This window comes from Dasypus novemcinctus, chromosome 5 (genome assembly GCF_030445035.2).
Source record: "Dasypus novemcinctus isolate mDasNov1 chromosome 5, mDasNov1.1.hap2, whole genome shotgun sequence".
Taxonomy (NCBI): Eukaryota; Metazoa; Chordata; class Mammalia; order Cingulata; family Dasypodidae; genus Dasypus; species Dasypus novemcinctus.
This window is the reverse complement of record NC_080677.1, coordinates 158,485,450-158,498,994: the sequence shown is the minus strand read 5'-3', so window position 1 is coordinate 158,498,994 and position 13,545 is coordinate 158,485,450. Positions and strand designations below refer to the sequence as shown.

Below are 13,545 nucleotides of genomic sequence, written 5' to 3'. Positions count from 1 at the left end.
ACACTGAATAAATATGTTAGATCTGTGAAGGGCTAGAGTCTCTCCGAATGGCATCTACTGGTTTACATGGTTGGCTCCCTCCATGCCACTGGCACTTTCAGAAATGGGATTCGGTTTTATAGGTGTCTGGGTCCCTGGTCCTAGCCCAGTCATTGCTGAATTGAACTTTGTTGAACGTGGCAGCCCCACGCAGCAGGGGGAAGATGTATCTGTATATCCCTTGTACTGTTAGGGAGGGCGTTGGGTCAGGCTGTTGAGGAATGCTTGATAGCAATATAGCTCTGAATCCTGGAATTCAAACAACTGGAAAGTTCAGATAATCAATATTTTAGATGTTAGCTCATAATATGTCTCTTGTAAAGGTAAAGAGGGCATTTGAAAGGATTTTTTTCAGAGAAAGCCACTTTAAAAATATTCTGGAGTAAGAAACCAGATCAATTTCCTGTGGCTTTCACATTTGTCATTCTGTATGATGGTGTTTAGAATTTATAAATATGACCTTAGTGAGCCCATGTCTTCCTATCCTGGGGCTGCTGTAACAAATCATCACAAAGTGGGTGACTTAAAACAACAGAAATATATTCTTTCAAGCTCTGGAGGCCTGTTTTACTTTACAAATTGCTGCCAAGGCAATATACCAGAAATGGTTTGGCTTTTACAATGAGGATTTATTAACTTAGAAGCTTACAGTTCTGAGGCCATGAAAGTGGCCAAATCAGGCTTTGCTGGGTCTTGTGGCTTTCCGCTTCTTGGTTTCCACTGCTTCCTCTCTCAGCTTCCGGGGGCCTTCCTCCACGCCTCTGCCTCTGCATTCTACCGAGTCCAGCCTCTGACCTCTGGAACCCTGTCTCTCAGCCTCTGGGGCTTCCCTTTGAGCTCCTGTGTGTCTCTGTGGCCCCATCTCTTCGCATTCATCTGCTTATAAAGGATTCCAGTAAGAGCGTTAAGACCCAGCCTGGGCCATGCCCTACTGAAGTAACCTCATCAAAAGGAAACACTAGTTTCCCACCTGAAGGAGTGGATTAGCTCTAAGGACATGACCTTTTCTGGGGTGCATACTGTCTCAAACCACCACCAGGCCCAAAGTCTGAAATCAAGGTGTTGACAGGGCTGCACTCCCTCTGGGAGCTATAAGGGAGACTCTGTCCCTTGTCCCTTCTAGTTCTGGGTGACTGCTGGCATTCCTTAACTTGTGGCCCCATCACTCTTGTCTCTGCCTACTCCTCTTATAAAGACTGCAGTCACCTGATTTAGGGCCCATCCAATAAACTGAATGATCTCACCATCTCAAGATCCCTAACTTAATTACATCTGCAAAGACCCTTTTTTCCAAATAAGGTCCCATTCACAGATGTGGACATATTGAACAGGGGGGGAGGCAGATTTCATCCCACTATACCTTGAAAGTTCCCAAAATGCCTTTTGAACAAACAAATTTGCTATCATAGTCAGTATGGCTCTATTGCAGATTTATTGTAACCTAATCATTTGCAGATCAGTGATCCATACAGAGGTGAGACTCAAATATTGGGTCCATGGAGATTTCCAAGGAGCCCATGACTCCCTGAAAGGACAGGCAAAGTTGAATGCATACATTGATTTTGTGGACTTCCTAGCTTTCAACATATTCCTAAAGGGGTCTGTGGCTCAAAAACTGTTGAGAACCCAGTACCTAAAGATAGGAGCCATTCATGACCTCTTTGCTAAATAAAATTGAACTGCATTTTCTTGAATGTGGGATCTGGGTAAGAAGATAAGTATCTTCTTTCTAGTGATTAAAATATAAGCAGGGAAGCGGACTTGGCCAAATGGATACAGTGTCCGCCTACCACATGGGAGGTCCACGGTTCAAACCCTGGGCCTCCTTGACCTGTGTGGAGGTGGCCCACGCGCAGTGCTGATGCGCACAAGGAGTGCTGTGCCACTCAGGGGTGTCCCCCGCGTAGGGGAGCCCCACGTGCAAGGAGTGCACCCCATAAGGAGAGCTGCCCAGCGCCAAAGAAAGTGCAGCCTGCCCAAGAATGGCACCGCACACACAGAGAGCTGACACAAAAACATGACACAACAAAAAGAGACACGGCTTCCCGGTGCCACTGATAAGAATAGAAGCAGTCACAGAAGAACATACAATGAATGGACACAGAGAGCAGACAACTGGGGGGCGGGGGAGAGAAAAATAAATAAAAAAATAAATCATTAAAAAAAATTAAAAAAATATATATATAAGCAGAACCACTCATTTCCTGATTATTATAGATAGATCAGAGAGCCTTAATGCTCCTAGTCTCAGGATATTAATGTGCAGAAATCCAAGGGTCTTGGACTAATAAAATATTTCACCCTCTTTCCTGCCTGCATATGTGTGTTTGTCAGGGCTTGGTGATTTATCCATTTGAGCCTAAGTCTTAACTCTGGGAAGTTAAGAACTGCTTTAAGAATCTAATAAAAACTAGGAATCCCAGAAAACACATTCTGAACCTAAAGTATGCTTGTAATTTCAGGGAATTGTCAGATTCCTCAAGGTCCCTTCAGTGATTCTTTTAGTGATACCTACTTCAGTCACAAATTACAGCCAGGCAAAGTTTTGATGGTTTAAGTAGGTGAAGTTTCACTGAAGTCCTCATTTCACCTTGAGGTTCCTTTTCCTAAGATATAGGAGTGACCACCTCCTGAATCTTTGGGTGGAAGATTTTTATGACAATCCATTTAATTTCTAAAAATTGATCATGTGCAACAGTCGCCCAAGTGCTGGGCAATGACTAGTGAAGAAGGATGGTCCATTGATGGGCCCTTGATATTGACAATTATGCTTATGAACCTTTGCTCTTGAAATTGCAACTTATCCTAGTGCTGTAGGGTGCCTAAGAGTTACCTCCTGAGAGCCTCCATGTTGCTCAAATGTGGCCTCTCTCTAAGTCAAACTCAGCCTATAAATGCATTACCTTCCCCCCAGTGTGGGACATGACCCCCGGGGATGAGCCTCCCTGGCACTGAGGGATTACTACCATGCACCAACTAGGAATGCAACTGGGAAAAAAAAAAACACTTGGATAAAAGGGGATGAAAGATAAATACAAATGAGTTTATATGACTAAGAGACTTCAAAGTGAGTCAGGAGGTCACGCCAGAGGTAATGCTTATGCACATCTCTGCAGGATCTCATAGACTGCCAAAGTAGATAGCACCCCAAATAGTGGGGCTCCTGAGGGCTCTGGGGACACCCAGGTCCTACGGTCATGGTAGCTAGCTCTGGAGTTTGGTGGCTTGCAGGTGAGTTCTACTTTGGAGTTTGTGCTCCCAAATGTGACAGAGTTGGACTCAGTTGTAACTTCTCTACACGTGCCTCTTGTCCCTTCTATTTGAACCTATAGTTGGTGCTGGAGTTGGTAGGTATACATCCAAGAGACTTGAATCTTTGAGCTGTCCATGTGACAGCTGGGCCCTGAGCCTCAGCAGAGTTGTAACACCTACTCTCCAGTTAATTAGACTCACCCAGGACAACTAACAAGGAGGCGAGGATGGACAACCACCATACCAAGGAACTGAGAGAGTCTACAACTGCAAGCCAGAGAGTCCCATCCATCAGCCGTATGGGATGGAGACCCTCTCTCAATTAGAGGTGGAGTGGGCATCACCATCCCAGAATCCTTAGAATTGGGGAATAAAATATGGACTAGAGTGGACCTACTGGTATTCTACTAAAGACTTACTGTGATTCTAGCAATGGAAGAAATTATATCATTGATGTGGAGACAGTGGCTACTGGAGGTGCTGAAGGCAGGAAGAGGGAAAAAGAGGTATAATATGGGGGCACTTTCCAGACTTGAAATTGTCCTGAATGACATTGCAAGGACAGATACAGGCCATTATATATCTTGCCATAACCTACAGAAGTGAGTGGGAGAGAGTATAAACTACAATGTAGACTATAATCCATACTTAGTGGCAATGCCCCAAATGTGTTCATCAATTGCAATGAATGTACCACACTAATGAAAGAAGTTGTTAATATGGGCAAGAGTGAGAGGTGTGGGGAGTGGGGCATATGGGAATCCCTATATTTTTATGTGTAACATTTTGTGTAATCTAAGTATCTTTTAATATATATATATATATATTTTTTAACATTGAATGTAAGTCCATATAAGCAAATAACACTGAATAAAGCAGGTACCTTACTTAGATTTCAAAAGTAAAAAAAAATTGATCATGTGAAATGTGGTGTCTCTTGATCCAGCCTTTTGTTCATATAAAATAACAGAGACATTAGTGATGGTGAAGGTCTTTACTCTCTGGCATTATTTCATGGACTGTGTGGAATATCTTGTTTTACAGGAAGAAGAAGAAGCTCAAGCCAAGGCTGATAAAATTAAGCTGGCACTGGAGAAACTGAAGGAGGCCAAGGTTAAGAAGGTAAACTATGGGTCACTTTCTCACAGGGAAGTTAAATTAATGGCATTCTCTTATACTTAATGGTTAGAACAAAAAAATTGTTAGTGAGACTTTCAAAATAGTTGGAATTTAGAAAAAAATTTAAGGACAAAGATAATATTATATAGCTATTCTTGTGACATTAATTAACTCACTTGTGATTGATAGAGAACCTATCTTAGTATAAATATAGTTATTTGTTTGGCTTGTACGTGATGTTTTGTTGGCTTATGCATTGATTTTTTCCTAGGAGCTGGAATAGCAGGAGTCAAATTATAACCTTCGCCAAGAAAGGAAAAGGCCCTTGGCTGCGCTGCTGCACAGACAGGGGCCTTCTCAGCTTGTTTTAAGAATATTTAAAATCAGCATGTACACCTAGAGCCCACACGCAGGACCCAGCTCTTGGCTTTTAGCCAGCGGCGCTATCTTCTGGTCTTGCCTTGCTTGGGTCAGAACGGGGCTTCAGTGCCCTGTCTCACCATTTGCACAATTGCCTTTGTGCATTTTGAATATCCCCGAAGCCTCCAGCATCTGTCTGCCCTTGGATGTCCAAATTCTCTCCCGAGGTACCAACTGTTGCTTTTGATAGTTTGAGTTGCGTTAAGTTTCGAGTGATCTGCCCCAAGGCTCTTTTCCTAATAAGCCTGCCATTTTATTGTGCATTTTTACAGAGCATAAGGTGTTTTGGGAACATATGGATTGTTCCGTAACAGAAGGTCCTGGGAGGGAGGCCTTTCTGAGGAGGCAGCATTTGAACAGAACACTGGGCATTTGCATTTGGCCAAAAGAAGCCTCACGCATGGGCGTGGGGGGACGTATTCCAAGCAGAGGGACTTGGGGCCAGAATGAGCTGGGCAAGGTGGACGCAAAGAAAGAGCAGTACAGCTGCTGCGTGGTCAGCCATGGAGTAAGAAAGACGCCAGAAGAAAGGCTTGGGGGTCGGACAGGAAGGTGGCCCCGTAGTCTCCCTGGGCTTGTACCTGGAGTGTGGAAGGAAGCCACACAGGGGGGTTTTGTTTTGTTTTGTTTTTATTCTGTAAACTTTTATCTTTTGACATTCACACTTGACATGTGATGTTGACATGAAGAAGTATTTAACACATGCAGTGGCAGTTATAAGATGCTAAGTATAATTCAAGATATAATGAGGCAAGTCTGTACAGGTCAACAGTACATTAGCCATTAATTTTCTAAGAGGAAATTCCATATTTTCTGGACCTCCAAATCTTCCTTCTGGGTTAAGAGCACACTGTCATCATTGGGTTAAGCATGACCCTCTTTTATTTATTTATTCGCTAATATAAAATCACCCATGAATCTACAACCTAACCTAACTGGATTGTTACATGTCTCTTACATCACTCCCTGTGTGCTTTTCCCCCACACTTTCTCCCAGCTCTTGGAGGTGAACAATACTCTGAATTTTGTATTCATTATTCTTTTGTTTTAAATAAAATAGTTTTCTCACATATACATAAACACAAAGACATGCATAGAACCTGCACAATACATTGTTCGGTTTTTATTATTTAGCTTTGCTTTCTTTTCATTCAAAATTTTTGCTGATTCATCCATGTTGTTGTTGTATCAGCAGTTCACTTACTGCTTTATAATTTATAGTGTAAATATACCACCACTTACTTATCCATTCTCCTTCAATGGGCATCTTGTGATGAGGAACTGTCTTACTTGTGTCCCTGGCGCACATGAAGAATTATTTACCTTGCATGCATACCTTGGGAAGCAATTGCTAGGGCATAGATATGCAATTGTACAACTCTACAAGATTTTATGTGCTTTTCTTTTTTTAAGATTTATTTCTCTCCTCTCCTTCCTCCCTCCCCCGCCCCCCCCCCCCCATTGTCTGCTTTCTGTGTCCATGTGCTGTGTATTCTTCTGTATCCACTTGCATTCTTGTCAGCAGCCCTGGAAATCTGTGTCTCTTTTTTGTTGCGTCATCTTTTTGCATCAGCTCTCCGTGTGCGCAGCACCACCACTCCTGGGCAGGCGGTGCTTTTTTTGCTCAGGGTGGCTCTCCTTGCAGGGTGTACTATTTGCACATGGGGCTCCCCTACGTGGGGGACAACCCTGGCACTCCTTGCATGCATCAGTACTTCCCATGGGACAGCTCACCACACGGGTCAGGAGGCCCGGGGTTTGAGCCCTAGAACTCTCATATGGTAGGCGGATGCTCTGTCAGTTGAGCCAAATCCGCTTCCCATTACATGCTTTCTAAAGAGCACCTGGCTGCTGGGTGGGAAGTGGCTTGATGGGTGAAGGGAGAAGAGCAGGGTGACCTGTTCCATCACTGTCTGTTACACAGTGTAACACAGACAACACTGTTGAACTGAGGTGTAAATGGATAATGAAGAAGATACTTCACATTCAGAGATGAAAAGATGATAAACAGGGAAAAGGACTTGGCCCAGTGGTTAGGGCGTCCGTCTACCACACGGGAGGTCTGTGGTTCAAACCCCGGGCCTCCTTGACCCGTGTGGAGCTGGCCCATGCACAGTGCTGATGTGCACAAGGAGTGCCCCCGTAAGGAGAGCCGCCCAGCGTGAAAGAAAGTGCAGCCTGCCCAGGAATGGCGCCGCCCACACTTCCCGTGCCGCTGACAACAACAGAAGTGGACAAAGAAACAAGACACAGCGAATAGACACAGAGAACAGACAGGGGGGGGGGGTGGATTAAATAAATAAATAAATCTTTAAAAAAAAAAGATGATAAACATGAGTAAATCTAAAAATCATTATGAGTTAAGTGATTCCAAATCACTGGCTTGTTTGTAAAATAAGGGCCAGATTATATAAATTTTTGGAGGGGAAAATGACAAGAGAAGTTGTCTCTTAGACTTAAAAAAAAATTAGAACTAGCAGAATTCAGTTTATTTGCTTCAGCTAGCAATTAAGAAAACATGGGAGGGAAGTGGACTTGGCCCAGCGGTTAGGGCGTCCGCCTACCACATTAGGGCGTCCGCCTACCACATTGACCCATGTGGAGCTGGCCCACGTGCAGTGCTGATGCACGCAAGGAGTGCCACGCCACGCAGGGGTGTCCTCCGCGTAGGGGAGCCCCACGTACAAGGAGTGCGCCCCGTAAGGAGAGTCGCCCAGCGCGAAAGAAAGTGCAGACTGCCCAGGAGTGGCACCACACACATGGAGAGCTGACACAGCAAGATGACACAACAAAAAGAGACACAGATTCCCGTGCCGCTGACAACAGCAGAAGCAGACAAAAAGAACACGCAGCAAATGGACACAGAGAACAGACAACTAGGGGGAAGGGGGGAGAAGGGGAGAGAAATAAATAAAATAAATCTTTGAAAAAAAAAAAGAAAGAGAACATGGGAGAGACTAGCAGTTATTCCTGCTTAAGTGAGAGAACTTTGCCATAAATGCGTGTAGGTAAAGTTTAACACAAAACATAAAGCACAACCTGCCTTGATTCAACAAAGAAGATGTAAAACAGAAGCCACGCTGATCAGTGGAAGGGGAAAGAAAAATTAAAGGCCAGATCACCTGTATTCTCTGATTACTTAAAACATTCAGAAAAATAACTGAGACACACTCGTACATTAAGCAAGGAACTGAAATGAAATGTACTCATACAGAATCCAGATGTGTTTTTAAAGGCGGAAGTCAAGTCTATCTGGAATTCTGTCTGGACTATTATTATATGAACTACTTCACCCTCCAGCATTCTGAGGAGCCTGGCATGGTTGGGATTGCCAACGCAGCACACAGCTTGTGTTACAAAGCTTTCAGAACCAGAAACAGAATCAGACACATTCTTTCATTTTGCTTGTTTGTTTTGAAGCTCCATGACACAACAAAACAATTCCATTTATAGATTTTATTATAGAAGCAGAGTATTATAAATGATTTAGAGCTAGTATAGTCTTTTATTTAACACTTTGCAAAAAAAAAAAGAGGAATTATGACAGCTATAAAACCTTTCCTGTAGTGGATTAGAAAGGTGGTTATTTTAATTCTTGAACCATTTTTACCCCACCTCACCTAGTATAGTTACGAGAGGCCTCAGCTTGTTAAATCACATCACCATATGTGTGGGCATGGAGGTACTCTGCAACTTGCAAATGTGATGGGAAATGTGAAGAATAGTAAATATGTTTTCTTCTCTCTAAAGTGACCAGCCTTCTCTGGGGTTAATTATAATAGTGGGCTTTCATCATTAATACACGTGGATTAAATCTTGCAGTTTCTGCCCCCAAAACAAACCCTTTCACATCATTCTGAAATTATGTGATCTAGCCTTTTTTCTCCCTATTAAAAACAAAAGAAAACACCAACACATCTTTTTACTTTCTCAAGAATTCCTTAGCAGGAAGATAATGTGGTCAAACATCATTAATTTTTCCATCCAGAAGATTAAGTTTTCAAAGCCCTGACGTTGATAGTGTTTCTTAGGGCATGTAGTTGATTTATTGCAGTAACTCTCAGCAAAGAGCAGCAGGAATGTCTTCTGTTTGCTATCAGAACGGCAACGTCATCTGCAGCAACTGGCACCTGAACAGGGTCTTCCACAGAAAATAAATCATAATAAGGACCACTAGTTGATACATTTCTATGTTTCTCCACGCAGCCCGCCCTGCCTCATTTCCAAGGTCAGGTGCATGTTCCTTTGACACTGTGGAACTTGGGCTGCCATTTCAAACACATCAAGAGCCAGGCATAGGAAAAGGCAGCTGTCATCTACAGGTTGCTGGGCTGTAGGTTTTCAAGGAAAAAAATTATCCTTCTCACAAGCTGGAATAAGGGTCTCATGTGAATGGCCCTGGAGGAGGAGGAGGTCCTGGTTTTGGCTTAGGACGTGCCTCTGTCGGGAAGGGGAGGCATTTTAAGGTGTTGACTGCTTCTTACCCAGATTTCCATCACCACCCACACCCTTCAGGGGCTGTTAGTGGCCACACGACATTCCCCAGGAGCCCTGCTCTTCATTCTCCAAAGAAAAGAATGTTGTCAAGAGCAGGCGAGGTAGGAATGGGATGGAGGCAGCCACCCAACTGCTCACAACTTCACCCAAATGTTTGGGGAAGAGAAAGTGGTACTGACGTGGGGGCTCGCTGTCCTTTCCGGTCCATCTAATCATTTTTAATAACGCAGGTCTCGCTTGAAAATAACCCGGACCAACCCTAGGCAAGCAAGAACAGTCAGAACTGGTCTTGAGCATCTCATGCTTCTCTTTCCGAGGGAAGATAGAAATTAAAGCAAGGGCATCAGGTGGATCTGGTTGCCAACAATGTCTCCCGCAGTTCTTTGCCGGTTATACACGCGGTAGTTCGCACAAAGCGGTGGCCGCGGGATGGAGGAGGGCTAGTAGTTGTTGGAAAGAGGAAAGACAGGACGGCTGTCCTTCAAGTTCCTCCTCCTTGTGTGGCTGTCAAATATAGACGCTACGTTGATGCCTAGAGCTAGTTTCCGCTTCATCACTGAGGCTTAATCATATGAGTAGGTAGGACCAGTGATCTGGATAAAACTAACTAAAGGACCTCAGACTTTCACAGAGGAGTAGTGGGAAAATCTTCCCTTAAACATACATGTTTAATGAATCGGGGCTTAACGGGCACATTTCCACTGGAAATCTGGATATATAGCATCATTAATCACCTGTAGCACTGATATATAACAATTACTGCAACTAAAACTATGCTACAAATAAACAGTTATGAAAGAAAAAATCCAAACCCTACCTGCACTACTTGATCAACTAATTTTGTTATACTGTATTAGAATTATGGTCACTCTTGAGGACCAGACATTTTTATAACTTTGACAAGTTGCCTGGAAAAAGCCAGTGATATCCTATGTCTTTATTGAAGATAAATTCTGCTCCCACCAAATCCTTCAGATTTGGAATGAGTTGACTTCTCGTTTGAGTGTGAATTCAATTCAATAGAATTTTTTAAAATGGAATCAAAAGTAAATTAGGTCAATCATTTACCTACCTACTCCTTAATCAGCTTGCCTCACAATGCATTTATACCACATCACCTACCTTTAATCCCAGATGTGTTCTGTACCACAACCTGCCTCGGCAACACTGTTTCCCCGCACTTTGTGAAGCTTCAGATAATTATTGATGAACCAACTTGGTCTTACAATGCTTTGGCCGCATGAAATGGGACCCAACTCCAGCTAAGCAAAAGAGAAGAATTCATTATAAAGATACAGGGGTGTGTCTCCATGGAGAAATGCTGCTGGGCTCCAGGTTGGAACCACAGCAAATAACCAAGAAAGCAGAAACCAACTCTTCTTGGGTTTTGTCCCTTTGTTTTCCATCTGCCCCAAAGCAAAGTCTCTGAAGGTGGGGGAAGGGCTTTGTTTACTGTTTGTTTTTCTATGTTTGTGCATCTTTTTCTCCAGTTCTGTACTATTCCTAGCACCCAAACAGTGCTGGGCATGTGGGTAATTCGTGTTGAGTGAGCGCACAGGACAAATTCTTACTGGGATCCACAGGAACAGCGTCAGCTTTGAAACCCAGGCTTTGGTAGCCTCGTCCAGTGGCTGAAATGTAACCAGCTGCCCTGTGGCTCTGTCCTCAGCTGGTGGTCAAGGTGCATATGAACGACAATAGCACGAAGTCGCTGATGGTGGATGAGCGGCAGCTGGCCCGTGACGTTTTAGACAACCTTTTTGAGAAAACTCACTGTGACTGCAGCATAGACTGGTGTCTTTACGAGATATACCCAGAACTACAGATTGGTAAGTCCCGTCCCCAAAAGGAGAGGCTCCCCAAGCCAGCAGGTTTGCTTTGCTGTGGGCTTTGGCTCAAGACTCTCGAGGCTTCCCTGGTGTCAGATTCAGTGTGTGCCTTTTCATTGCTTTGTAGTGAAGACTCCGAGATGGTAACAGGTGGCTAGACCTTGGGGGACAGTGGCTTCATTATTGCCGTTTCTCTTGTGGTCCCACAGGGAAAGAAAGTGACAGGATGTTACTTCTTGCTGTGTGCTTAATAAGCTGAGCAGATTGTGTGAGGGCCAGGGTACCTGTCAGCTAACGTGCCTTCAGAGTTTCCTTCCTCAGAGGCCTCACGTCAGTGTTCATTTTCCCTTCTCCCCCGCCCCCCGCCGCTCCCCCATTTCTCACACTCTACCTAGTTGGGAGGCTCAGATCCAAAGACACTTAGTAGAAATTGGTGGAGTTGAGAAAGCAAACAAATGAAAAATAACTGTTATTTCTCATTCTTAATACCACTCACAGGAAAACGGCCTCCCAGGAGACTCTGGTAGAACACAGAATTACCTGTGTTGGAAGCTTTCAGTGAAAAAAAATTTTTTTCTAAGGGAAAGGGTCTACACTAAAACAACCCCTTACAGTTTTCTTGAAAACTGTAAAGCAAATGGAGAAATGAAAATCTTCTTTTATGGTTGAGTTTGGTTCAGGTAGTCATATGCTGTTTGAAGCATTCTAGGAAGTTGTGTTTTAGAGTTGGTCATCGTGGCTCTCACAACTTCACTCAAAGTTGTTTAACCATACTTTGCCTTAACTCACCTCCTTACCTAGTATGTTTGCCTCCACCTGGCATGATTTAAAGTCAAAAATGCTAATAAGAAAAAAGTGTGCTAGTGGCCATTGTCACTATATTGTCAGTTCTTACATCCTGTTCTTTGTGAAAAAAAGTTGAAAACCTGACACTGAGGTATAAATATAAATAGGGGTGTTACAATGTGACAGGATGTGAAAATTAAGAATGTTGAAAGACTGATGAAAGTGTGCAGTATTGTGTTTAACTCAATAACAACATGCTTCTCCACTGGAAACCCTGATGTCTTGGATCTGACCGAATGCCTTTTCTTCTTTCTTTAGAGAGGTTTTTTGAAGATCATGAAAATGTTGTTGAAATCTTATCAGACTGGACAAGAGACACAGAAAATAAAATGCTATTTTTGGAGAAAGCAGAAAAATATGCTGTATTTAAAAACCCCCAGGTAAGAGAACTCGTATAGTGTTAAACCATATCAAGTATGGAGAATATTTTTAAATGTCACATGTGTACAAACCACATCATTCATTATCTCCCAAAATATCACAAATGTTTTCCTGTCAAATGAATAAAACTCAACTCTTAGGCCATATGTAACCTAAGAGTTCTTTGAAGGATTCAGAAAGAAAAGAGTCCTTTTGTTTCTTTTCCTTCATAATCCAAAATATACCTATCTGTGGTCCAATTCTCCTCCTCTGTCCTTTTTGTTTGGCTCCATTAATCCAATATCCCTTGATGTGCTGTTGATTATTAAAGCTTCATATTTTAAAGATGCTGTTTTTGGTTGCATCTGATGCTTATTAATGCTGGGATAACTAAAGGAAACACCTGGAAAGTGTAAACTTTATTGCGATTTAATTTTGCAAACAATCTATGCTGTAGAAAGCATTGTTCTTCATATTCATATCTGAAAGTGTTTCCTTCAATTCATATGTAAAAGAATGCCACGAGAAGTGCAGGCCTCAATGCACTGTGCCTTCAAGCCAACTGTAATTGTAATTGTGTTTTGTTTTTCTTCTTTATTTTAAATGTTACATTCAAAATATATGAGGTCCCCATATACCCCCCACCTCCCTCATCCCACTCCTCCCACATCAACAACCTCTTCCATCATCATGGCACATTCACTGCACCTGCTGACCCTCATAAAGTTGACAGTATATGTGGATCCCTCAGCTCACGGATGGGTAACAATTAGCCCTGGATATTAATGATTGTTAGGTAACTCACACGTTTGATCTTTTTTTTTTAAGCCCACTCGCTGATTCTCACCGTTCCCCAGCTGCTGACACGCTGATTGCCGTAAACCAGGTTTAAGGGCCACACGCCCTTTACTGAGCGCTTGTTTGGCCCTCTCCCTTTCCAGAAAAGTGCTTTCCCTTCTTTCTGTCCATGGAGTTGCCAAGTAGCCAACTCTGCTGAGAGTCGACCCACACAGGGGTTTATTTAATTTTATTACTTTTCTAACATATTTTTAAATTAGGGAAGTGTGGGTTGACAGAAAATACAGAGTTCCCATAAACCCACCCCATTATCAGCCTTTTGCGTCCGAGCAGTCCCTTTGCTACAACTGAATCTTAGGATTGCGCTGAGGTCCACGGCTTACGT

General features: G+C 43.1%; 1 protein-coding gene across 2 annotated transcripts in view; it reads left to right on the top strand.

Annotated features, from left to right (window-relative positions):
• APBB1IP (amyloid beta precursor protein binding family B member 1 interacting protein) overlaps positions 1 to 13,545 on the top strand; it is a 111,082-nt gene that overhangs the window by 62,045 nt on the left and 35,492 nt on the right. For both annotated transcript variants that reach the window (XM_004470780.5, XM_004470779.5), the window contains exons 5-7: positions 4,336 to 4,413; positions 10,997 to 11,156; positions 12,261 to 12,382. In XM_004470780.5, the coding sequence (XP_004470837.3) occupies positions 4,336 to 4,413; positions 10,997 to 11,156; positions 12,261 to 12,382 (360 nt within the window). The remainder of the gene's footprint in view (positions 1 to 4,335; positions 4,414 to 10,996; positions 11,157 to 12,260; positions 12,383 to 13,545) is intronic.